This window comes from Pleuronectes platessa, chromosome 23 (assembly GCF_947347685.1).
Source record: "Pleuronectes platessa chromosome 23, fPlePla1.1, whole genome shotgun sequence".
In the NCBI taxonomy this organism is placed as follows: Eukaryota; Metazoa; Chordata; class Actinopteri; order Pleuronectiformes; family Pleuronectidae; genus Pleuronectes; species Pleuronectes platessa.
Window position 1 is genome coordinate 9,109,531 of NC_070648.1, and position 26,244 is coordinate 9,135,774.

General features: G+C 42.0%; 1 protein-coding gene across 1 annotated transcript in view; it reads right to left on the minus strand.

Moving 5' to 3' along the window:
• The window catches only part of pcxb (pyruvate carboxylase b), a 268,140-nt gene that overhangs the window by 220,539 nt on the left and 21,357 nt on the right, over window positions 1-26,244 (minus strand). Inside the window, exons 7-9 of the mRNA XM_053416586.1 lie at window positions 24,884-25,001; window positions 23,743-23,810; window positions 21,439-21,522 (exon numbers count right to left, since the gene is read on the minus strand). Coding sequence (XP_053272561.1) covers window positions 21,439-21,522; window positions 23,743-23,810; window positions 24,884-25,001 — 270 coding nt within the window. The remainder of the gene's footprint in view (window positions 1-21,438; window positions 21,523-23,742; window positions 23,811-24,883; window positions 25,002-26,244) is intronic.

The window sequence follows — 26,244 nt, forward strand, 5'->3', positions numbered from 1 at the left end:
ACCTCCACACGATCCCATATGCACCAACACGCTCACTCTCATCCCAGCTGTAATGGAAAGGAGCTTGAGCAGAATCCCCTCAACCGTTTGCCAATTCATGTATTCATCCCTCCATTCCAGCTTTTCTCCAAGATTTAAGTCCATTACTTAGTTCCATCATTTCCCTTTTCAATCATACCTGTCCATACTCTCACTTCTATACCCTCTGCCTCTGTAATTAAGATTCAGGTCATCCTCTTCCGTCTCCAGTTCTGTTTTCCACACTTGCCGTTTCATTTGTATACCAGGTAGTCTGCTGGACATATGTTTGGTCCTGTTCGGTCATAAAATTTGACACAGAAAAACAACCATGAAAAGTGTGAGGTATACAGAGGCTTCCACAGATTTAAATTGGAGTGATAAAACATCCTTATTGCCGTCTCATGGGGGCGGTCTTAGTCAAGAGGGTCAGGTAATTGAAAATCGCACTTATTACTCCTGCACAAAAGGCAGTGAGCAAGTGCATTGTAACCAGGTGTTTGTCTTTCTGTCTGTCCTGAGGAAAAAACTCTAAATGTGGAATACACTTGGAAAGTTGCTTGGAGGTAGAGTGCTACAGATTTATATATACATTTTTTCTAATCTGTTAAAAAGGTCAAGGTCACAGTGTTAAACTGGTATCACTGGGGACATGTTGACTGGTACCAGTGGGCGTGACCTATCACATCCTGGCTTGTATGATGCCTGTAAAATGCCACAATCAGGCATGCTAATGTATGTACGTACGAATAATGTATGTATGGACGAATTACAGAGGGTGAACTCGGAAAGACTCCTGCTTGTGTGAATTGGCCCTTAGCCGCCGACTGAACTCACTGCTGACATCTTCTGTCCTTCACATCTGATGAGGGGGAGATGACCGAGTGAACTGTGTGGGATTGGTGCAGCGTGGTCTTTAACCAGAGTCTGACCTTGTTCAGCGTCCCTCAGCATGAAACCTGCTCATTGCTGCTCGTGGACTTAATTTATGCCGATTGAGCCGCTTCCCTCTGTTGAGCACAAAGGGGTCAGAACCCACTTATTGCAGCTTCAGGCTATAATTACACATGTTCCTCTGCAGCACTGATATTAATAACTACAACACACATATGCCAACAAAATGCATTTTACAGCACCCTTATGATAGTATTATTTTGGCTCGCCCGCACAATACTCAACAATTTATAACACTTACATTTTCTCAATAAAACTCAACTGTGCTTAAACCGTTTGATCGTTACACAACATGGGAGACTGCATGCAGCGCGGATGCATCATCTCGCAGTGCATTTCCACTTGTGTTGTTAATTCTGGTGCAGTATCGAGACAGGATAAGACTCCCTCCTGAATTAGTGTTTGCTGAGCACGGTCATAAGTAATACATAATGCACACTTAACAGATTCCCAATGAGGACCAGAACACCCAAGCTTTGCTCCAAATATGTTTGAAACTGTGGTGCAATGATATTTAAATTCTCGTTTATGCTCTTCTCCACGCTGGTTAAGCTGTCGAAAAGTATCTCAACTACAGCGTGCATACTAATTAGGAGGACAAGACTGTGCCTAAAAGAAGAACACTCTTTATAAAGTATAACTGGCACATGATTAAGTTTCACTGAAGACTACAGCCATGCAAGCAGCTCTGTCACGCTGCGCTAGAGGAAAAGTCCGGATTCATCCTGTTCTCAAAATGATATCTGTGGGCAACTTTATGGCAATTCCTCAACTTGAAATATTTCCAGTCTAGACCAAAGCTGGAGATTAACCGAACGACCAACACTGTCACTCTTAAAGCGATGCACCTGCCACCAAGGGCTCATGATTTAAGTACATATTCCAAGATCCAGTTCTAAAGTCTTTAAAGTCCCTCAAACTATGTTTTCTGTCAAAACAAAAACTCTCTGGATCGAGACTCAGAGAAATTAACCAGTGTCATGATCGCCCCTCCTCCCCCCGTACAGGTTCCACCAAAACAAGTTCCCACAGACAAAACTTTGCAGCGGCTGCATCCTGGTCTTAGCATCCACCAAAACAAATGTGACTGGTTAAAAGAAATAAAAAAGTGTTTTGTCTCCTGTAGCAGAATGATAATGGATACAGCTTGACTATTCACCAGCGCTGACACAGCAGTGTGGTGATGGGACTAGCTAAGCAAGACTAGTGGAGACTTAATGATATTCTCAAGGACACTTTAGCAGCCTGGATGAGAGCCAACACAGAAGGTCAGGAACAGGTCCCTCATGTAGAGGCGTGCGTGCTAAGTCATTAAACCACTACACCAACCACACACCTTACACCACGAACTGCTGCATTTTTAATCACACTATCCTGCCCCCTCACTCAGATCACTCCTTTCTGATCCTTCCTTTTCAGTTTTTCCCTCCATGGCTACAACTCGAGTTGCCATTAATCTGTGTGTGCCACTTGCGTCACTCTTCTTCCTCTGGCTTTGTGGTTGTCCACCCTTTCGAAAATAAGTATTTTCAACTCAAGTGTTTACGAAAATGTAATAAAAGAAAGTGTCCCGAGCGACTCAGGACTGAAAGGTCACAGAGTGACAGATGGCATGAGAGCGATGCATGGATGCGGCAGAGGGACAAAAAGAGGATTGACAAGACGAGGGAAGGTAGATGGAGACGGAAGCAGATGGGTATACAATGAGCAGGGACGGTGAGGGACAGAGAAGAGGTGATGGACAGAAAGAAACAGAGTTGTCGAGTTGAGCTCAAAGCACAAACAAAGCCAGTTGATTCACAGCAAAAGGAAAACTCTCCGAAAGGCCTGAGATGAATAGTGGCCGAGAAGATGTCAGAGTGATGAAAGGAAGGAGCAGAGTTTGTGCACGTACTGTACATGATGTATAAGACTCATCACTAAACCACAGCAGCCAGTTGGGAGAAACAAAGGCTCTGTGTCGCACAAGGAATATGCAACAGCTGATGTCACCTGTGTGTCCACGATTCTTTTATTCTGACTTGTGTCCAATGAGCTCCAGCCCCTCCCCCTCACAGGATTAGTGGTATGGATGGATGGGTGGTTGAATGCATGGACGGATGGATGGATGGATGGAGTAAGGGAGGGACCATATAAATGTTCAGTATGACTTAACTTTTCTCTTTGAAACATTTTGCCTTGATTATCAACCGTTATCACTGTTGTGCAATAGTAGGAGTAGAATTGACGTTGGCTAATTATTAATAATCATGAAATATGATTATTAAAATAACAATTATTTCTTAAAAATAATCAAAAATGATAAAGCTATTAATTAAGAAATGTAACACATTTAATTAGAAATGATACGGTTATCCATTAATAATAGTTAAAATAATTAATGAAAACAATAAAATTATCAATTAAGAATAATACAAATCTGTAATCATTGCTTATTGTCGCGGGGCACCACCCTGGTTACAGGGACCAACGAGTCAATCTATAGATATCAGTCTCATAATGATAAATGTCAAATCAATAATCTCAATATTTAATATTAATAATTATTTAATTAACAGTGAAGGCTTTAAACTTTCGAGAGTGTGAGTGTGTGTTTGTGTTATTCTGTGGTTGTATCGGCAGCGAATCAGATGAGAGTAGTGTGTGTTGCAAGTCTGAAAGGGAATTGGATCAGATTACAGAAAATCTTGGCACCAGATTAACTCAATCCCCAGAAGAGACACGATAAATGAAAGAAAGGAGAGAGGAGCAGTGCAGTTAAGGGAAAGCAGCAGCGGTGATGTTTATAGAAGAGGAGCGTAAAAAGGGGAAATAAAGTTATAATGTTATTCAATGATTCATCATTTTAACAAGCTCCGATATTTCAAAGATAAACACAGCAGCAGCACTTATCACAATTCAGAAAATACATGTAAAACCGGCGGTCTACCTATGTATGTCTGTCTCGGTGTGTGTGTGTGTCTGTGTCAAAGTGTCTCTCTGTGTGTGTGTGTCTATGTGTATGCATGTGAAATAAAGTTAGTGTTATTTAATGATTCATCATTTTAACAAACTCCCATATTTCAAAGATAACAACAGCAGCCGCTTATCACAATTTAGAAAAACACATGTATTCCTCTATGTGCATCTGTCTGTGTGTATCTGTCTGTGTCTATCAATGTGTCTCTGTGTCTGTGTGGGTGTGTCTGTGTGGGTGTGTCTGTGTGAGAGAGCGAGAGAGAGAGAAAAAGAAGGGGGCGTGGCGATGACGCAGTCACGTCACATCTAAGATGGCGGCCGATCATGATTCGTGGAATCAAGGCCTAAAAACTCTCAAAATGGCAGATTGACTACAAAACAAGATGGCGGAGCCGTTATGAATTTAGAGCCAGAATGGGAGGAGAGGGAGAGAGGAGGCGTGGCAATAATAGATTCAGAATGGTGGCTTAACTTGCGTTATTCAAAATGGAGTCTATGTTAATGACACCATGTGGCCGGAGCTCACACTGGTGGTCGTCACATGAATTACACCAAGGGATTTTCAGACAAAGAGAATTCTTTGTCTCTGCTTTGGCGTTGGGCCGCATGGCTTCCAGATGTGTCCAGCCTCTCTGAATATAGATTTAACTATGTTACATGAACTGTATTCTAAATACAGATCAGATGTGTGTATAGGTCGGTTTAGAAGGAGAGAGAGAGAGAGAGAGAGCATACAAGGAGAGAGCAAAGCTCTTAAAAGCACCGTCAGAGACAAATTACATTTACTTTACCACTCAGCACCCAAGTGGCGTTGTGTGCTGAGGTTTGACCGGTAAAGTCTCTTTAAAGTTGTTCGAACGGTCACAATGAGCTGGAGACGCTGCTCACGGCGCTTAAAAACTGTGGCACAAGGCCGTAACCGGAAACGGCGAATCGCCGCTAACACTAGAGACTCGGCGGTCTCATACAAAACAAATACATTCAAGTATTAAAACAATACGCTACGTATTAGATTAACATCTGCCCAGACAATAAAGCCTCTTACTGTACCACCCTCGCGGTGTGCGTGCGCGTCGGGCCAGTGAATCACGTGGTCTCTCAAGCGGTCTTCGGCCGCTGGACCGGACAAGCAGCGGATTTTCTCGTGCTGCCTCGACGGGATGAACGTCGTCCTTCTTCAGGGATGTGGAGCTCGTGCTCCTCAGCGGAATGAATCTCGCGCTTCTGCAGGGGATGGCTGTGGAAGCCGTTTGTAGATCGTTGGGAAAAGAAAAGTCCGTGGGGAAAGTGAAACAGTCTGAGATTGTTCCGCGTGCAATTTCCTGTTTGGTCTTTTCAAGTTAAAAGAGCAAAAGTCCTTTTGAAAATAAAAACGTCGACTGAATAAAGAAATAAAAGAAAATAAAACAAACGTCTGTAATTATTGCCTCCTTTAGCAACTAAAATCATCTAGCTAGACCGGGAACGGTCTATTGACGTCTTCAGAGAGCAGGAAATGGCTGATAAACTAAAAGTTAAGGTTGCCCCCTTTAGCAACTAAATCAGCTGGGAGGCCCCAAAGGGGGCCTGGTGTTGTCTTCAGAGCAGGGTAAAAATGGCAGCGATGTTTGATGTCTCAGTGGTTTTGTTCTACCTGAGAGGTCCTCCTCCTTGAGGAGTTGGTCATAGGATGATGCTGGCTTTAAGCCAATTGAGTGTCAGAGCTGGACCTGAGTGGGCTGGGCTTGGAAATCAGCGGGGGTTCCAAGGCATTCCCCGAACATTTTTCCACCACCAGGGGGAGATTCTTGAGCCTGCAGGAGGATGTTTTCCCGCCCAAAGTTTAACAATCCTTTGTTCCTCTCGGCTCCAGTGTCTGCTGGCCCCCCGCTGGGCTCTGGCCCAACATCACTAAAAGTGATGTTCATCCCTAACCAGCCTCATTTCCATTTAATACATGTATTTTATATCACCTTAATTTTAATGCATATCTGGTAATCCTCTACAATGCAACTATTAAAACAAGACATCTGCTTAAGTCTCTTGTTTTATTCCTATTTGCTGACATACTGGATGTAAGGCATGTTTGTTGAATATTTTAATCCTGAATAATTACAATGTCCATTTAATGCTGGATATTGTGATTGTACAGACGTAATAATAATAATAATCACTGACAGAAGCGTCACACTAAAGTGTATATGGCCATTAGGATTAATTTTAGAGGCAGGGAGATTTGCAATAAGCAATGTTATGTTCTCCTTCTCCATTATTTCTGGGCTTTCATGTAGCTTGACAAACAAAATCAGCCATTATGTAGCTGCGGCTTTCAATGCCATTTCGCAGCCATGACATAACATCAATGATGATGTGGATGCAAAAAAAGAATAAAAATCAATCTGTCGATATTTCTCGCATTACTGACAAATTCCGTGGACCCAAAGGAAGAGCAGGGTAAGGCCATCAGCCAGGAGTGTAATGGCAGCTGGTGTGGAGGCTACGCGGCAATAAAGTGCACACACACACATACAGAAGCTGGAGAGAGTTAGAGGAAAGGCAATCCAGACGGATTTTAAATCAATACGACCACAGAAGACACCTAACAGGACTTTACAGGCCATGTGTGGACACAACATTGTGGGCTCATAAAATCTGATGTTTACTATCAATTAATTTGGAAAAAAGAGAGTCGCAGAGGAGCAAAGTGCAGCCATAGCTTTAGATGTACTGGAGGGACAGAGACGGAAATAAAAACTGGTCCCAAAATAACACCGCACAGTTCAGAGGATGCTTCAGCAACGCAACCCGGGCTGTCACATTTTATGACACCATGAAATGAACTCCTATACTGTGTGTGTGTGTGTGTGTGTGTGTGTGTGTGTGTCACATCTTCAGCCACATATTTATTTTTCTCTACTTTCCCTTTTCCTCCTCGCTCTCGTAACATTTACCTGTCCCCCTGTGTTTCCTGTCTCCCCCCCCCTGCCTTTAAGTTACTTCTCTCCGTCTCCAGCAGAAATCTCACAGTTTCAACTTTGACCTTTTATGAAATGCCACTGACAGCTGGTTTCAACATGTGAAAAAGCTAAAGAAAGAAAAAAAAAATCTTAAAGCCAGGGGACTTGAAAAATGGATTCAATGGACATTCTGCTTTGAAAAAACACACAGGACAAATAGGTTAGTGTGAGTAGCTCAAAACTTGTGTTATTAAAAATATTAAACAGAACTATTACAAGCAACCCAACCACAGTAAGAGAAAACTGGAAAAAAACACCTAAATGTGGCTTTTACAGCTTAAAACTGCTTGCTCCTCGGATTCTAACTCAGGCGATAAATGAGACCATAAAGTTTTATAAGTGTCTTTTTGATTCTCTGCCCCATTACTGCACACACCTTCTCTCTATATCCGTCTGCTCGCCTCAGCATCCCTCTCTCAATCCTTCTTCTACACTGGTGCTCTAATAACGGTATGAGTGGCTCCAAAGTGTAAAGTTACAGTAGTGTGAGCAAAGTTTTCATTTGTGCATAATTTACATTGCTGGCAGGCCAAACAACACGCGTGCTAAATTACTACAATTACTCACTTTCACCAATTTAGACCTGATGCAACTTTTGCATGCTTCTCCCTTTAGAGCCGGATGAGACGTGTGCAAGTTTTATACGATATCATCGTTTAGGACGTGTGATGAAATGCATCAGGTTTCACTGAAATACTTGCAGAAAAGGTGAAGTGAAACTATGGGAAATATGCGTTTCTAAGTGACAGGAGCAATATTGAAGCAGAGTACAGCACAATGATGAAAACAACAATATAAGAAAGATTGAGACCATGGCAATGTGCCTGCTGATCCAATGAGGCTTGTGTCAGGGCCACATTGAGCGGGAAATGTTTTTTAACATGTTAAAACACTGGTATAACTTCAGTAGTTACATTAAATATGGCTTCTGGACCTAGAGCCATCATTTGTTAATAATGACACTTTGTCTGGTGACCAGTCCAAGCATCAACTGTGAAAAGGACTATAAGTTTATAGTTTCAATCTATCTCTCACTACTATGTCCTGCCCCAACAGCCTGAGCTAATACACTGAGAAATAGTATTAAGGTATTAGTATTATTAAAGACAGTATTACCATCTTTGAATATAGAGCATTTCACATTAGACGATGCTGAGTTTGTTCAGCAATATAAGAATGAAGACATCGAGATTAAGGATTTAGGATTGAAACTTTAAACCCCTTAAAGTGTCGAGTGTATTGTGAATTAAAATAATCACTCACACTGCCAGTCAAAATGTCAAAACTGTCTTATCCTAAAGTCTCACGTTACCTCTCATATGACTGCACTGGCTTTCCTCATATCCCTCTCATCACATCTTACTTATCCCCTGGTTCATTTTAAGGCTTCCCCCTCTCTTTCTCCACCGCTCCTCCCTGATCTTGTATCCATCTTCTCATCCGGTCCAGTCTCTCCTGTATGCTCCAGTCATCTCTCTTCCCAAAGCTGTCGTAATATCAGGCATTATTCCTCTTTTTTTTTTTGCTCTCCCGTTCACCACTTTGCACTCCATTTCCCTCACTCAGTCTCTCGCTCTGCCCTCGTTCGCCCTTCTCTCTGTCAGCAGTTAATGGAAGTATAATGAGCTTGTTGTCTGTGACATGATGAGGAGAAGTGAATACAGCTGCCTGACGATCAAAGAGCAGCACACAACAGACACAGCTGGACAAAGGCAGGCGCACACATGCCTGTACACAAACAATGAGTACACACACACACAGATTATTGTTTGGGCATGCAGAGAGGTGTGTTGTCTCAATCAGACACACAAACACATTTGTCCACAGTGGGGATACACAATCAGTGACAAGGAAATAAAATCTGTCTGAAAGCTATTTTCTGCCTCCTATTCTTTTGCCATAGCTTCTTCCTCCCCTCTCGCTCCATCTCACCCCTCGCTCGCTCACTCCCCTTTCTCTCCTCCTCTTACTCCCTTGTTCTCTACTCCTTCCAGAAGGTAGTCAGGGCAGAAATGGGTTTTTCTGGCTCATAGGACTGCAGTTGTGTGCATGTGTCTGCACACTGCTTAGAGTGTGTGAGTGTGTGTGTGTTAAACTAAAGAGATTTGGCTGTACCCCGTGTGACAACACAACACCCACACTGCAGCGTTTGACACAGCCGGAGGGAGTGAGGAAGTGGTGAGAGAGAAAGCAGGAGACACAAGGGAAGGAGAGACGACAAGAGTGGCAAAAAAAAAATACGAGGAGGAGGAATGAATTTGTGCTCCTTTGCATTTCTTCCTGATTATGCATGTGTGATATGCATGTGTGCTCTATATCAATCACAGCCATTGTGTCAATCCATTTTCATGAGAATGCGCATGTCATCCAATTGTTTGTAATTTGTGTCAGCATAATAAATCCTGTATGTACTATATGGATGTGTTCATTTGCATGTGTCCTATACTGAATGCATATTTTAGTGTCCTGAAGGCAAACAACTAAATATACATTCAATGGCTGCTGTTATGAAACTAGTAGTGTGAATATATGTTGATATTTTCCTCAGGTTTCGTCCTCTATTGATTTTAACCATTAAACACTGCAGAAGAAGACCTCAATCATCTTTAACCTCAAAAACACACATCAACGTGGACTGCAGTGAAACTTATCCTCATGGCCACAGATTAACAAAGGGGCGGACAAAATCACTAACGCACAATTAAAAAGCTCAACTCAAGCAAAAGCATCTTGATTGCCCCCTGGTGGCTGGCTGCAGTACAGGCCAGAAACCCTGCCTCCTCCATGTTTGCACGTCAAATAACGTTTTCTTAAAGATGGATTTTGATTTGAGGTTGTTCAAGTGTCATTCGATGCTTTAAAAGGAGGTGAAATGTGCAGACCCTCGATCCAAATACACAAAATGGCAGCGTTTGCATCTGGGATGTTTTGGTTTCTAAGGAGTTGGAAGTAGAGACGCTCTCTTCATATACATACTATGATGCCATTCCAATATCACTTGCAGTTTGGTCGCTGTCGTTTCTTTATTGATCTACTTGCATATGACAGATGTGCTCGTACAATATTGTCATAAAGCAATTACCTGAATTCCGCTCAGCTAATATTTGAGACAGAATTCTCTATTAACCAATTATGATTAAAATCTGATTCACATTATGCTCAGTCATTGGTCTAATCAATAACACTAATTGGATTAAAAGGATTCAACTTGAAGAATTCGAATCCAATGAACAGCATATATAATTACTTTCACCCCATTTCACACAAAAACATCAGATAGAAGTGCATCGAATTAACTATGACACCCACGAGCACACAATCACTATATAGAAGGCCTTTGCCTGGAGGATGTGTTAATTGCCTTTTCCAATTTCTTCACAATTCATATATCCTATTCAAGACAAATGTAGCTTCAGCTCTGCAACAAAGCTAAAATGATTCAAACAAAGTATAAATACAAAAGAGAAAAGAAACACAAAAGGACATTTGGATCTGGGAGAAACGGAGCATTGATTTTACATCGAGTGCACAGACACACACACCCGTCACAGGCCGGGTGACAGTCTGACGGAGACAGAACGGGAAAGAGAGGACACGCTGAGAAATCAAAGTGAAGGAAAACAGAAATAAAGACAAACGGCAAGCTCAGAGGGAGAGGGGGCAAATAATTGTTTAGTGCAGAAATGGTGGGAGGGGAGAGGGGGTTAGGAGAAAGTGAAAAGCAGACGGAGGGGTGAGGAGAGAAGGAGGTCGAGAAATGAAGAGCGAAATCTCGTTTGCATTATCCCGTGTGCACAAGCAGCAAGTCACGCAAAACAGGGGGAAAAGAGCTGATGCGAGTGAGTCTGTTGAGTGCATGCTTGTGTGTGCATGTCCACTCCGGTTTCATTAACAGCTCTCGCTTCCTGACGTAAGTGAAATGAGGGGATGAGGGAAGAGAGAAGGAGCGGAGGGGAGGGGGCAGGGGGGGGTATCCCGTTCTTCTCCTCCCTCTCTTCAATGGAATGTTAAGTGAAGCAATTCTGCATCCACAGCTGCAACCAAAATGGCCAACGGAGCCGAGAGAGTGTTCATCAGTGCTGACGCTCTGTGTGGGAGAGAACAGGGAGACAGTGCTCCTGTGTGCTGTTTGTTCACTCTGAAGACTTGAAACATGTTCTCTTTCTTTCCAGAGGAATTTCCCCGAAGGCAAATTCGCTTTCTTCCATCTCTCCTTATCACAGATTCCACTTTTTATTGCACGCAGCAGCACCTTATGGCAACAATTCCACAATAGATTTGTCTGGAGAGAAAAAAACAACAACCTGTGTGTTCCTTGTGTTTTCCTCGCGGTCCTCAAAGGGCAGAGCAGTTGTGTAATATAGGGGGAACCATTTAGATACTGTACATCATTAGCGAGCTGAAAAAGTGGTAATCCAGTGCGAACCCATCAGTTTTGCAAAATGAGGCCTGACGGGGAATCAACACCCCAACGTGACGCTAATGATTTCATTACACGCCGAAGTGTAATTTACAAGCTTCTGCCAAAAGTGGCCGAGTGCACCTGTCAGCAGTCAGCCACTAATGTCTTTTTGGCATAAATTGTCACTCATTTATTCTATTAAAAATTAACCAAAGTGACAGGATGTCCTGATCAGAGTTTACTGTAAAAGCCAATGTGCTCGATAACTGTTGTTCATGGGGCAAAATCGAGTGAGAACTAAAAGGGCCAACTCTGTCTGCTTAGCCTCATCTTGAAAACTGAATAATGGATTTAACACCAGCGATACAAGTTTTTTTTTTTTCCTTAATTATATACCCATCAATTCAACAAACCTCTGTCTGTCTTTCAGTCTGTCCGTTAGTGGCATATCTCAAGAACCATATTCTTCTGGTGTGATTTGGACATGCTTATTATTCAATATTAATAAAAATTGAATAAACAATGCCAACAGCGAGTCTTTGGACCCAGTTGAACTCGTCTTCTTCTGCATCATCGGATAAACAACAATATTATGTATAAGCCGCACACAAGAGACCAGTAATAAAGCATATTCAGTTTCTTATCATGAAATAGATTCACTTGAAATCCTCATTGCGAACCAGGCACGCAGAGATTTCCAACCCGACTCTGAATCATAGACTTTATAAAAAGCTCTGCACACAAACAATAAAGAAGTGACAGTATATTGAACTGGGAGGACACAGGCCAATAAAACAGCCCTTTACAAAACAGGCAGGTTCAAAGTGGGCAGTGCACTAGTACTTCAAATACAAGAGACTCGCTCTAACAACAAGCGGTCATACTGTTTATCCACAGTAACCAAGAATCAGTGTTTTTTAGACACTAATTTTACGGATATCAGCAAACAGCAGCCGCAGCGGTTGTTCTGCCATTATGTCGGCAGCGGGGGGGGGGGGGGGGGGGGGGGGGGGGGGGGGTCACAGAGCGGATCGATGTGCGTGTATGAGGGAGAGCCGTCATAGTGGGACAGGAAGCTGCTGCTGTGTTCCACGTCACAGCTCTCATTCTGGAAAGCCTGCGTGCAATTTACAAACCACACACTGAGGCGACGCCATGCCGGCTCGGTTTGGTTCAGTGTAAACAAGCAAATGCAGCAGAACAGCGATGCAGCAGGGCCTGTGTGTGAAAGAGGCTTGAGAGGGAGTATCGTGATGCGGAAAGATTTGAAAGAACCATTTCTAAATATTTTATAAAAAGCATCTCGGAGTATGTCGACTATTGTTCCATTCATACAATGAACTCTAACTACTGTTGACAGCCTCTCTGCTTGGTTTCCCCTGTTTGTATACATCAATTTAAAGTACTAACTCATCCTGCAATGCGTTTAAACAATCATTTGACACATGATTATTACACAAGCTTTCTATTCCTTCCTTCAATACCAGTATTGAGCATTTTTATCATTTAAAAAATGCTTCTAGATTGCTAGGTTTCATTTTACCTGCATTAACGAAATCCATTTCTCTCAAACCACTTTCCCTGAATGTTTTGACACAATGCGCTGATTCAAAATGATTTAGTCGTCCTGAAGTTTTTTTTAAAGTATAATCAAAACAAAACCATTATAAGAGCTGCAGTTGTGCTGCTTCTGAACCAAGCAGTTCTTTGACCATTTATAATTCATCACAGTGCACTTCTCACTGTTCTTTAGTGTCATGCTGCATATTGTGATACAAACCAGTGCAAAAGCTTCCTGCTCTCTCACCATTTTCCTCTCCTCTGCCATCCATCTCTTTCCTTCCTTCCACCTTTCCCTTGGCTCTAATTTCAGAGCGCGCAGTTGGCTTGAGTTCCCCCCCACCAGCTGGCGGAAAGAATCAATACGTCCCCTCCTCTTTTCTTTTTCACTCGCTTCCCTTTGTCTCTGCATCGTTTGACCACCTCACTTTCCCTCTGTGTACTCTTTGCAAACAGCAGGTTTGTCCTTTTCCTTTACCGCCCTTAAATCCCGCTCCATCCATTCCCCTCCTTTAACTTTGTACTTTATTGTCTGGTGCTTCTCAGTCTTTAATCTCCCTCCATCTGTACTTCCCTCCCTCCATCTGTACCTCCCTCCCTCCATCCTTGTTTCCCTTCTAGACGGTCTCAGATCAGTGAGATAGACGGGCTCATCTGAAACGCAAACAGATATGCTCACAAACATTCCGGTAATAATCAGCAGTAAAAAAAGCGGCCGCCATTTCTATATCCCCTTTAGTGTTGCATGGCGTACCGAGACTAGAAAGGTGTCGTGAAGCGCTGCCTTTAAAAATTTTACAATAACACATTTCAGTCTTATTGGCCCTTTAAGGAGGAAAGTATCCTTTAAATTGTGTTTATATCCTGGTGTGTGTGTGTGTGTGTGTGTGTGTGTGTGTGTGTGTGTGTAGCCCTCTGCTTCCACTGCCTGCAGGAACAGTGGGCGTGCCAAATGTTTTAAGCTTTCATGGTGACAAAACAATGGCTGTAAGCACCAGTGATATTTCCAGCCGTCCAAGGTTTGTCGACAAAGCGGAGGCAAGAAACAAAATATGGAATTATTTCACTTGCACAGCCGACAGCGAGGACACGCCCACAAACATCACAAAGCCCGTTTGCAGAATCTGTTTGAAACCTACGCAGACCAAGAGAGACAACACATCTCAGTGACCCAATCGGCTTAAGGTCTGGTTTGTGAATGTGATAAGTAACATAATCACATCATGCCCATGCCTTCGAAATAGGCAAATTAACTTCTTGCATCAGAGTTTGACATAAAATGAAACCTTAGCCACCTCTCAAATGTAGTGCGTAGTGAGAAAGGATGGTTAGCTGTCCTGAGAGATGGGTTTCTGGCACGATTCTTGCACAGGTGGTGTTTTTACAGCCGGTCTACACTCTCCCTTATATTTCCAGATAAGAACTATATAAATACTAATACAAAAGGGTCAATAAGCAATTTAGGTTTTTTCATTATGAAGCATGGGGGGGAACACAGAACCTGTCTCGTAAATAAGAGCACCTGCAGGTTTGTGTTGTAATCAGTTCCCTGGGATGATGACTGCAACTTCTCCTTGGGTCGAACCCATGAGCACCGTTAGAAAGTTGCCATTTTGAGATTTGACTCAACGCCACAGTGGAATTTTGTGATGACTAAGTGAATTATATCACCTCCAGGAATAGTGCAGCACATCATGTTGCCCGCTCTCCATAAAACTTCAGTCATAACATCATTCTGTCATAGACAGCTCCCAGATCAGTGCTTCAGGCGGCTCAGCCCATAATGAGAATGTACTTTTTGTCAATTTCATTAAAAAATTACTGAATGAGAAGAGGGCCATTTTGGAATCAAGATATTTAGGCAGGTGTCTTATAAGTCAGTCTTTTTTGTGTTGTGTTAGAGCTCATTAATACCTGAATTCAAATATAGCTTATTTGTACTTCTAATAAATCCTGTGATTTTGTGTTAGCTTGTAGAAATCTAAAAATATACACTGCTGTTGCATTTGTTTTATCTAAGCTGTTGTTTTCTGCAATGTGTTTTTTTCAGCCCACTTGTCAATCAAATAGTGCGAGCACGACGGTGACAGTGTTATTTCTTTCTGTCTGTGAAACTTAGATTATGTGTCAATGTTTTCCAAAAAGAGTTTCCAGACACTGGATCCTTACAGCAGCTTTCACTACGTGTCACAGATAAAAAAAACTGCATTAAAGCAGCAGCAACAAAAGGCTGAATAGCTTCATCCATATGTCCATGATATGGCTGAATACTTTGAGTGATCATCTTATTTGATTCATTTCAGTTTGATTAGTCTCAAATAACCAGAGCAGCATTTACTGTACTCTAACGCTATGTGAATATAATCACATCCTTTTGTTTACAGTGCATCCAGCTCATACGTAACATAAGTTAACCTTTAAAAGGGCGCAGGCCCCAATGCATTTTATTCCCTCTTATTCTATGTGGATGAATGCTTTTAATTTGTCTATAAAAATGATGCATCTATTTTGCTATGGTTCCCTTCCTGTATTAATTATAATAATGCAGAGGGAATACAGGATAAAAGAAAAGTGAGTGAAAAACAAAAATGTATATATTAAGATACTGAAGTGTATATATATGTTATATGAAAGGGATTGTGCACAGTGCAGAGAACTACCAAAAGAAAAAAGTCAACAGGTGAAGACACTAAAAAAGATAAAGAAAAAAAAGAGCCGCAACATAAATAATTAAATCAGGGAAAAGAAACAAGACAAAAACTGACAGATGCACGATCTCAGTGGGGAAAGAATGGAACATTTTGCATCTAACCCATTTCCACAATGCTGGTTTTCCAGATGGAATATAAAAATGTGATCTCGGGATAAAAGTGTTGCTGGTTTTGAAGTAAAAAATGGGACAAAACAAACAGAGACACATCAAGCCGGGTGTTTATGAGCATTAATGTTTACAGTACACTGACCACCTCCAGGGACAATGTGTCAATCGGAATTTGTGGCTGAAGCAAACAGTGTATCAATGTGAGCGCGTGTGTGGAGTGTTAACCAGGGACATGACTCGTCTAAGCGAGAGTGTGTCATCCCTTCACCAACTGTGGCCATGATTGACAGCACAACTAATTCCACAGGCAACATCCTCAGAGGATTGATGGATATGTGTGTACAGGACATGTAGCAAGCGGCATCTAACGGCAAACACCATGGCACACACTCAAGATAGACATGAAGTCTAGCGTGGAAAATCACAAATCTAGAGTCGGAGGTATTATAATAAGGAGTACCAAGGTGTACAAACTTGGTTTTAAGTAGAACTCGGCATTGAAACAATTTCAATAATTATCGCTATAAAAGTTTCATCAATAGAAAACACAAACGCCCAATTTAATATTTTACTTATGCATTGTCAAGCACAACGAGGAATTGTAATCTACCTCTGATTTGTAAAAGGTTTGCTGTGTTTGTCACTCTCCGTTTAGACTTTAAAATGACATTTATTATGATAATCATCGATATTGACTGATATGACCAATTTGATTTTGATATTATTTCTGATCATTTTCCAGTCCTACTTTTAAGGGTCCAAACCAGATTAATACTGCACCACCTTGTACCAAATGAGACTAGAGTGGGAGACTTGTGCTCTAGTTTGATTAACACACACACAAACTATGAATAATCTGGCTGCACACAGAAGGTTAAGGGAAAGCTAAGCCCAGCGGGAAATTACCATTTTGCGTGTAAGTGTAATCGTATTTATGGCTGCTCTATAACATCTGTGCACATGCTCGATGTATGTATGCTATATGTACAGTATATGGCTTCAGGGTTTTAAAGATATCGAACGGCCCCTGAAGGTCACGGTTTCTGTGTACACACACACACACAAACACACACACACACACACACCTAATTAGAGCTAAACAAGCTTCTGACAATTACTCTGCCTTAAGGTTAAACCGATAAATATGACATGAAACAAAAATGGCAGACACTGAGGCCTGGCTAACATTAAAGTCTCCTATAAACACACACCTGCTCATCTTTCCTCTCACACACTGAGACAAATGTGGAGGGTATTAGATGCATAGTGTGGATTCCCATAGACATCTGCAGTGTGCTTACATGTATACTAAAATAAATAGCAGTCAATGAGGTAAACTCACTGCTAACAACCATTACAAGGATTGTTCCTATTGTTTCAGTGCAGATTTGTACTTGCTCTGTACGATAGAAAGGATATTCTGATCTGTATGGGTCAACATAATCAATATTGCAATGACGATATGACTTGTGATAAATATTGAAGCGTGTAAATACAGTCTCTATGGCTTCTCAGCTATTGTGCTGCTGAACCTTCGAACATATTCACAACATTTCATCTGAGCAGGGTTGCCTGTGGGCTAACGGCTCTGATTAACAAATAGTATGTACAGCTACTTCTAAACAGCATGTATAACCATCTTAAAATAAATTCAATTAATTTCTAGAGGAGCAATAAACAATAACTGGTTGACTGATGCAAACTGTATTTTACAAACTCAATAATATCTTGCTGGAAAGAACCGGAAAATGTAATAAACTTAATAAGATTAGGGATATGAACTGAGAAATGAAGAACACAGACATTAGTCTCATCCTTTAGCTATTAGTTTACTAAAGTTAAACAAATATGATGATGTGTACAAGCTAAGAAAACCAGGTTTAGTTTAAGCTTGTCTGTGTACATATTGGCTGGGACCAGTTGAAATCTTCCTTCTCTCCGTGGTTAAAGCTGGTTGCACAGGTGGTGTGATAAAGGACTCTTTATACCCTGAACAACTTTTCGATGGCACAGTACGATACTGGGAAAGAGCTGCAGTTGTCAACAGTTGGAGTTTAACAACATGGAACTAGTTACTTCATTGGTCGGTAATGTTGCAAGGACGTTGTAGCACTTTTAGGATTTTAAATTCTTCCCATTAAAAATTTAAGCAAGATCTTGGCATCTACACAAGTTTGGACTAATGTCGAAAGTGATAGTGGGGGGGTGATAAAGTTGTGATGAATAAAAAAGGACAAGATTAACTTGTAAAAAAGGGAAACAGCAAAACGACTTGGAAAGCCAAGGACAGCCAGGATGCAGAGTGACCTTGTGATAACACTCTCTGCGACTTCACACAGTGCATCCTTTCTTCATAGACATTCACTGTTAATGCTCAGTAGTCAGTAAAAAAAAAACAGTGAGTAGTTGTGATGTCAAACAGTGAATATATCTTCTCATGAATTCTGCCCTGACAGCCGGCCAACAATACAATACTCCACTTGTTGCAGTCTGCACAATTTTCCTGTGAAACTTTGTACTTAAATGTGTGGTTAGATTTGTCTAATTTAATCTCCAGTCTAAGTCATGTAATTTAACGCCTTTGCCGTTATAGTCGATCATAGGATTGTGCTGCTTATGCGTTGGCAGGTAAACCACAGGCGATTTGTGCACAGATGTTGCATGCCTCATAGAAGGCGCACATAACTTGTTGATGGTGGAGAAAGGAGGATTTATGCCCAAATACAGGTATTAAAACTTTACTTCCAATCATAAAACTCATGCCCATTAAGCAAAACACAGCACAATGGGCTATGCTGCTTCGTATTCAAAAGCTCTCAGCCCAGTGCAGACTCTGAAACACCCAGTACAAGCGCTGGGGAGAAATGCAGATATCAACGAGGTATTCAAAAAAGACAAAACCATCACTTTTTATTATGGATGATTGAGCCAGAAATTGAGAATCCAATCAGCGGGCCAATCAATTTGATTATGAAAGCCTCAAACTGCTAGAGTGAGATGCATCATTCATAAAACTAATCAGGACCGGCCGAGATACTGCATGCGTTGGTTCAATCAGAAGTCAGCGACAGACAGAAAACAGGAAGACAACAGAGCAAAGACGCAGCCGCCAGACAATCAGCGCTGAAGAGAGAGAGGTACATTTCCAAGCCAATACACAAAATCAGCTGTTTGAGCCGCAGATAACACGCAAGCACGGTGTAGGCATTCGACAATATCCCCTGATGTTCCTGTGAGCTCTGCCTTGATATTCACCACTCTCTGTTCAGCCCTTTTTCCTGAGCGCTGAAGCCACTTCCTGTAGCCGTCAGTGTCGCCAGGCGGCTCCTCTGAAAGACTCAGATGGAGGCTGCTGATAATGGAATATGGGCGATACACAAAGATGTAGAGATGAAGGGGGAGGGAGTGCCAGCACTACGGAGCCGCCATTAACACCAGATAAGGGCTTAGAAATAGCAGGTGTGTGTAGGAGTGTGTGTGTAGTACATCATTTTGTGTGTCTCTCTATATAAACACACACAATATCTTTCTATGTTTTGTCCAAGTGTTTTTGCAGAGTTTGGAGACTGTGTGGGCACAAGCAAATGGAGGAAACTATGTGTGCACGTACAGGTGTGCACATTCACACACACACGATACAGTTGCAGTTTAATGTCTGGAATGCTATCCCATTACATTACAGTGAACTGCTGATTAAAATGAAAAGGCTCCAATTACGCTGCAAATTGAACTGGATGCATTAAGGTGTCGAGCACTCTTGCCTTTCATTTCAGTTCTGTAAGAGCTGGAAAACAAATGTCTCCACAACAGCAGCCATCTATGAAAACTGGCCTCTTGAGACAACCACACGCGTCTCTTAATGTGTGCGACCAACACACAGACAGGGATGTAAACATGACCTCCTTGGCGAAGACAATTAAGAAAACATCACTATGACAACATATGCAGCTAATGCGACACAACCAACAAAAAAAACATGCTGCAGATATTCACAACACAACCAAATACATACACACTCTACTCCATTGATTGGTCAGAGATTGACTTTGACCCTTCTTCTTGAAATGTGTGTGTTCTTTTATAATTTCCCCCACATCCTGACAGAGATGAGCACCAGCCTTCAAGCATGTTGTTGTCCTGTACAAGCCTCCCTTCATGATTATCTTAGCGCATTATATTTTTTTAATAACACTTTTGCAAAGATGGAGCTTCCTTTTGTCTCCATGTTATACGCCTTGAGTTGCAAATCAAGGGCACAGCCTTGACGAGCAGAAACTGAACTACATCAGTGATTATGGCAAGGCCTTTCCTGCGGAGTCTGAATATATGAAATCAAAAGGTTTAAGATATTTCATTCAGGTGAATTCAAGGTTTGAAAACAAGAGAAATCTTCCTCCCACATGCAATCCCAACTTGTTCCCAGAGACAGCATGTGAGGGCTGCGTCGGTGAGATGGAATGTGTCAAATGTGTCCATGCACTGAGTCTGTGGGAATCCTATAAAGACGAGTATGCGGGTGTGTGCGGGAGCATGCACTCTTGTTGCTGGCCATCATCGACACTCTGTCACTGGAGGAGCCGCATCATTCTAGTCTAAAATGGTAATGTGCAGAGTTATGGACAAGAGGGAGCTGCTGACACTGCTCCTACACACAAGGAGGCCGGGTTTATCATTTCATCAGCAGATAAGCCGGGTGAGGTTATTTGATTACTGTAAAAATTATTATATGAGAGCAAGGTCATATCATGATAACAACAAAGTTTCTAGCTCTCACTGATATCATCATTTCTGCATCACTTGATCCATGTCATTTTTGTAGAGAATCACCATTCATGGATCCATCCTCCCTCTTCACTTCTAACCATCCCTCTACTGGGCCATCACCTGGAAGTTGAGGCTTGACCTAAGTGATGCTGCTGGGTTTGATCCAACTTTCTGGCAACACAGAAGCCAAAAACTGTGAGAGATTTTATATTTATCTAATGGTGCAATAAAAGGTGAGCTTCCACTTTGCAGCGAATGTGTTTTGCATAAGCAGGGAGCACAGCTGGTGACAACAATCCAAACTGTTTTGAGAGAAACACACTCAAAAGAGGTTCACACACTCATTTACTCTCTTTACAGTTTAAATCTAGCTCCACACATATTCAAATCTCATTTTCACACGCAGCCCTCATTTGAATCCCAGGTGTGTATAGCACATTCAAATTCCTGGGGAGAATCCAGTTGTTTTGCAGATTAATTATAGACCCAAAAATGAATAGCATCAGGGACTTGCTCAGACTTCCTCTAGTGTCCTCGGAGGGAAAGATTTTTCAATTTCACTGAGAAATTTTCTCCTCAACTTGGCCAACTTGGTAAAAACTCCAGACCTGCATGTTCAAAGTGCTGATACCTGCCTTGACAGCTTGGAGGAAATACTGCTACCTACTAAATAACCCAACTTAACATCCGGCTACAGCCACATTAATATTTAACATCAGTTTAATACACAACTATTATTTCCGTGCGCTCTGATTAAAATATGATTAAGTAATAGTTCCGTCGAGAAACTTTTTTTCTCCCAATTTCCCTCGGGGTATTTTCGCAGATGTAATGAAATGGTCTAGTTAAAGTGAATCTGTGGGAAATGACTGCGTGTCAAACTGAGGGAGACGGAGGAATTCGTGAGAGCTTCGTGGCTGATTGATCCCAGCTTAATCACCAAACCACAAATCACAGAACCCTACCTGTCTGGCCAGGTTGACGGAATCAGCGTGAAGTCTGTCTCTCAGATGAGGGTCCAGCTGGAAGGCCGGCGCGATCTCCACCACCTTCAAGACAGCAAGAGTCAATTTATTGAGAACGCCTTCAGTGATCACAACATTTTCACAATGCAAATGAGGTAAATAATCATTGTCAGGATGAGCAAATGTTTCCATTATAGACTGTATATAGAGATGGATGGGGCATCTTCACTTCCTCATACTATCCAGAAATTAAGCTATGACTGCTGCCATCTTGTGCATTTGGAGCCAGAGTCTGCACAAGAGTGATCAGAGGATGGAGACAAATTGTATTCAAACTTAACCCGAATAAATCTGTGTGACAAAACAAACTACAACGATAGAAACCCTCTTTGAGAGAAGGTATTTGTCGTTTACTGTCAGCCACCAGGTGGCGATGCAGCTGTTTTGGCTTCACTTTTGGGCAGCAGTCATGTTGTCCAACTTTATGTACAGTCTATGATTTCAACTCAGGGACATTCTCATCACCTGCGAAGCCTGCATTCGGAACAGTGCTAAGAAACAAGCTACAACTAAATTAGAGATATGTTTGATCCATGTGGCCCGACACTGAAAACTCTTTACTCTCATGAACGATTTTTTGCCTTTGATTCACTCGATCTCAAATCATTTTAATAATAAACCACAGGAGGAAAGGTATTTATTTAGAAAGCCCTGATGAGGCTGCCCTGCACCCCCTTTATTCCTCTTTGTTACATTATTTCAGGCACTCTAGTCACTACCACTAGCAAAAATGTGTTCACCAACAGAACCGATTTATTTTTACCCATCCGTTTACTTGCTCTGTCTGCTTAACGGTGTTGTGCAGGTAGTAAGAAGTGGGATTTTTTTGTTTTTTAAGTCAAAACAGTGTTGAGATCAGTGAGAGTGAGCCAACACAGAAACAGCATGAGCTGTAAAGTGGAAACAACGAGCTGACAGATGCTCCAGCTCCCTGTAGAGCTGCAGGGAACCGCAGAGCTGGGAAATGATTCTCCATTGGTCCATCGCTACGACTGACACAAGCACTTGATCTGTTGTTTGCATAAAGGCTTCATTTAGCCAAGCTTTTAACTAAATCCCTGGACTTGCTTGAGCACTTACTTTGGCGCTAGTTTTTCAAATGAGTCTAAAATCAGACCAATAAACTGAAAACCAAAACTTTGTTTTTTAAGGACATTAGCAATCATTTGATTAATTTAGTGTCACTTAGCCTTAGCAAATCAGATGTAGTGAGTCATTTGAAGTCACAGTCAGCCTTTAACTTGCTCCGCATCCTGGCTGCTGGGTGGGTAGGGTTCACTGTGCCTAAGGCTCATCTGTTTCACTCCTCTGTGTCAAACAAGTCATCCCGTCCAAGAGAAATAATTGAATCTAGTTTAAAACAATGTGACCTGTGTTTGATTTTTTTTAAAGAAAGAGAAGAACTCAATTTCATTCGTAGCAAATCGTATTCCAGTTTAAAAAAACTCTCTAAGGATGAATAGCACTTCCAAGACACTGAGAAAAGCTAAAAATATCCCATCGGCGCTCCAGATCTATTTCAATGAGCGACTATTCGTGTTTTCTGAGACTCAAACAGATCTTAGATTAAGGGCAAAGGCAGATTAAGTCTCGCGGAATTTAGGAACAGCAGCTTTGGCATGAATGGAGTCGCTAATATGATTATCATCTATAATTTGATTAAAAGGAAAAGTGGAAAATGATGAAAACAGCGATTAAAGTCCTTCGAGGTGACGAGACGTAATGAAATACGTCTGATCTGTTCTCCCTGACGACTGAGTGACATTAGATCATTTCTCTTTAATGTGATTGCAGCCATGTTGGTTATTTCTGTTTATCATGTGATGACAGAACACCTAATTTATTCTTGTGCTAATTCCAATTCATTCAGCAGCAACAGTGGCTTATTTGTATATAATCCTCTTACCCCCTGCTACTGTGGACATCCACAACACCTAGGGCCACAAGTACCATAATAATCAACGCCATAATCAGGACTGTAATAATCTTGATTATTTATACAAAGCTTAATTGGCCCATTAGCCTGCATAAAAGGGGAATACAAACACTTGAGCCGTTGGTCCATTCAGCAGCCTGCAGGGTTTGCGGGTGCGATTCCCGCATATGACCTTTGTTTCATGCCCACTCACCATCAACAGCCACTTCACACTAATCTATGTAATACGGCAGAAATGCCATGAAGATAATCCTAAACACATTTAAATATTAAATTGGACTAGATGAATGTTTAAATGGGGCCTTCACCTTTTGGTGCCTCCTCTGAATGGAGCAGTCCCTCTCGTAGAGGTGGATGACATTACCGTACTTATCACCTGGGGAAACAGAGACGAGGAGACAAGCAGGTGAGAAAACAGCAGCGGGAGGATGAAAGATAATTCTAAAATAACCATGAGTGTGAAGAGAAAGATGGTTGAATAGCGGTGGTGAAGGAGATGTGAAGAAAACATTTGACGGTCCCAGGTTTCCTGTGAGACACATTCATCGATAGACAGTTTATGGCTTTGTGGACCAGAGACACCCTGTCAGAACATCAGGACCTCAGACTCACGCGGTGATAAGCCATGTCTGTATATGGCATGAAGTGACACACGATGCGCTGGTCAACACAGACATACTAAGAGTCCTGAGACAGATGACTCCAGAGACCACCATGTTACACAACCTCGTGTTAGCTGGACTGCACATACTGAGGAACATCCTATTATGAAAACCAAAGTCTGATTAATGGAATATATTTGGAGAAGGGAAAGGAAAAGGGAGGACGTAAGGAAACGGGGCATATGCAGGAAAACAGAGTGCTGGCAAAGACGTGCCTTTTTACAGGTGATTCAGAAAATTCACTAAATGCCTCACATGCCCTGAAGACGGTAATAACTCACAGTGACCACACACACACACACACACACACACACACACACACACACACACACACACACACACACACACACACACACACACACACACACACACACACACACACACACACACACACACACACACACACACACACACACACACACACACACACACACACCTGCCAAAACAGACAGATGTTTGATAACACAAGCACCTAGAGCACTGTACACATGAACGTGCATGCACAACTCATATTCACAGGTACCGCACAGCATATTCTAAGAGTGCAGACACTTCCTGTCAGTGTCAGTTGAATTTCAGTTTGGTAATATTGAATGGATAAAGAATTACATCCACTTAAATGAGAAAATTAATACTGGAGATTCCTGTGCTCTGTCATTCTTTTCACTCTTCAAGGACTTCTGTGTGTCTTGCTCTCCTAATGAATTTCCGTCAATCCACATAAAACAAACAAAAACTGACCCCCAGTCAAAGGCAAACACAAAAGGTAGTCACAGAGTAAACTTACCCAGGATCTGTACTTCGATGTGTCTCGGCTTTTCAATAAACTTCTCGACAAACAGGGCTCCATTCCCGAACGCCGACAGGGCTTCCGAGTAGGCCCGCTGGTAATTCTCCTCGAGTTCCTGACAAACAGACGAGACAAATCCATAACGTCTGAGTTAGAGTTTTTAGTCAAGATGAAAAAGAGTCACCGTGAAGAGTTATATGGTTTTCAAGGAGTTTTGAAGCTGCAGCATCAGGTCATGTACTTTGATTCAGGACTTCTAGTTCCTGTTTTAACCTGTAGTACATCCCTCGTCATTCGCATTGGAATTAGGTCTATTTTTTTTCCCCCTTTTTGTGACCTGAAACGTTTCGAAACCCTTGGGATTGGGAGCAAGATGCTACACAACATCTCTGTGACCCGACTGTAGGAGGTCAGGACCAAGCCTGCCGAAGGTCATGACTCAATCTGTGTTTGTCAGCGTGTTGTCCTGCCAGCACATCCAGTCTCCTCTACTGGGGAAACACTGAGTCACCATCATGCCCTCGTCCCAGTGCCTCTGGAGGAGATACGCAGGCCCAGTCCTCAGCTGTCAGCTCACGGGTTTGAGAAAACACACCATTGCATGCAAAACGACCGGTTGTTCAGGGCGAAAAGCAGACGTCAATGTCGCTGAAAGAGGGCAGCTGCTTTTGTTAAAGGGAACAAAACAGGAAAGAACGGATATTGTGAATTTCCCAAACTGACCAGAAATACTTCCACTGGTGAATATTTCGACAAAAAAATGTCTGTGATCAAAGTTTGCTACGTTTATGGAAACACGGAGCCTTCTGTCCATACTCTGCAGTAATTTCCTCCATATTTGTGCACTTCTTTTGAAAGCTTACAGATACTGACGACACTGAGCAGTACCACTGGATACCATGGGGGGGCAGCAAAGCCAATAGTTCAACTGAGACATTTTTAGAACACAATTTGCAAGTTAGTAAAAAACTATGGGCGTATATATGATGTCACCTCGCCTGTTTACAACGTGGCCGCTTTCGCCCATTTGTTAGACGCCATCGCCATGTTTGCAGTCAGAAACTCTTGAGGCTGTGCCGCCCTCTAGTGGCTGAATTGTTGAATAACCATGCCTACGGAAAAGATCGATCTAAGTATGTGGGCAATAACGGTTACACCTTTTTAATATCTTGTTGCATTACTGAGCCTTTCAATCCATCTCTGACCAAATGACTCAATTCATTTGTTTTCTGCGGGAGAATAAATAAACAATGACGTTCATCTCCGCTCAACTTTGCAAAGGTTTCAAGTTAGTGGTGAACCTGCATTTCTTTAAATTTATCCAAAGACTTTTGAAAGACTCGGCTAGCAGACTTCCA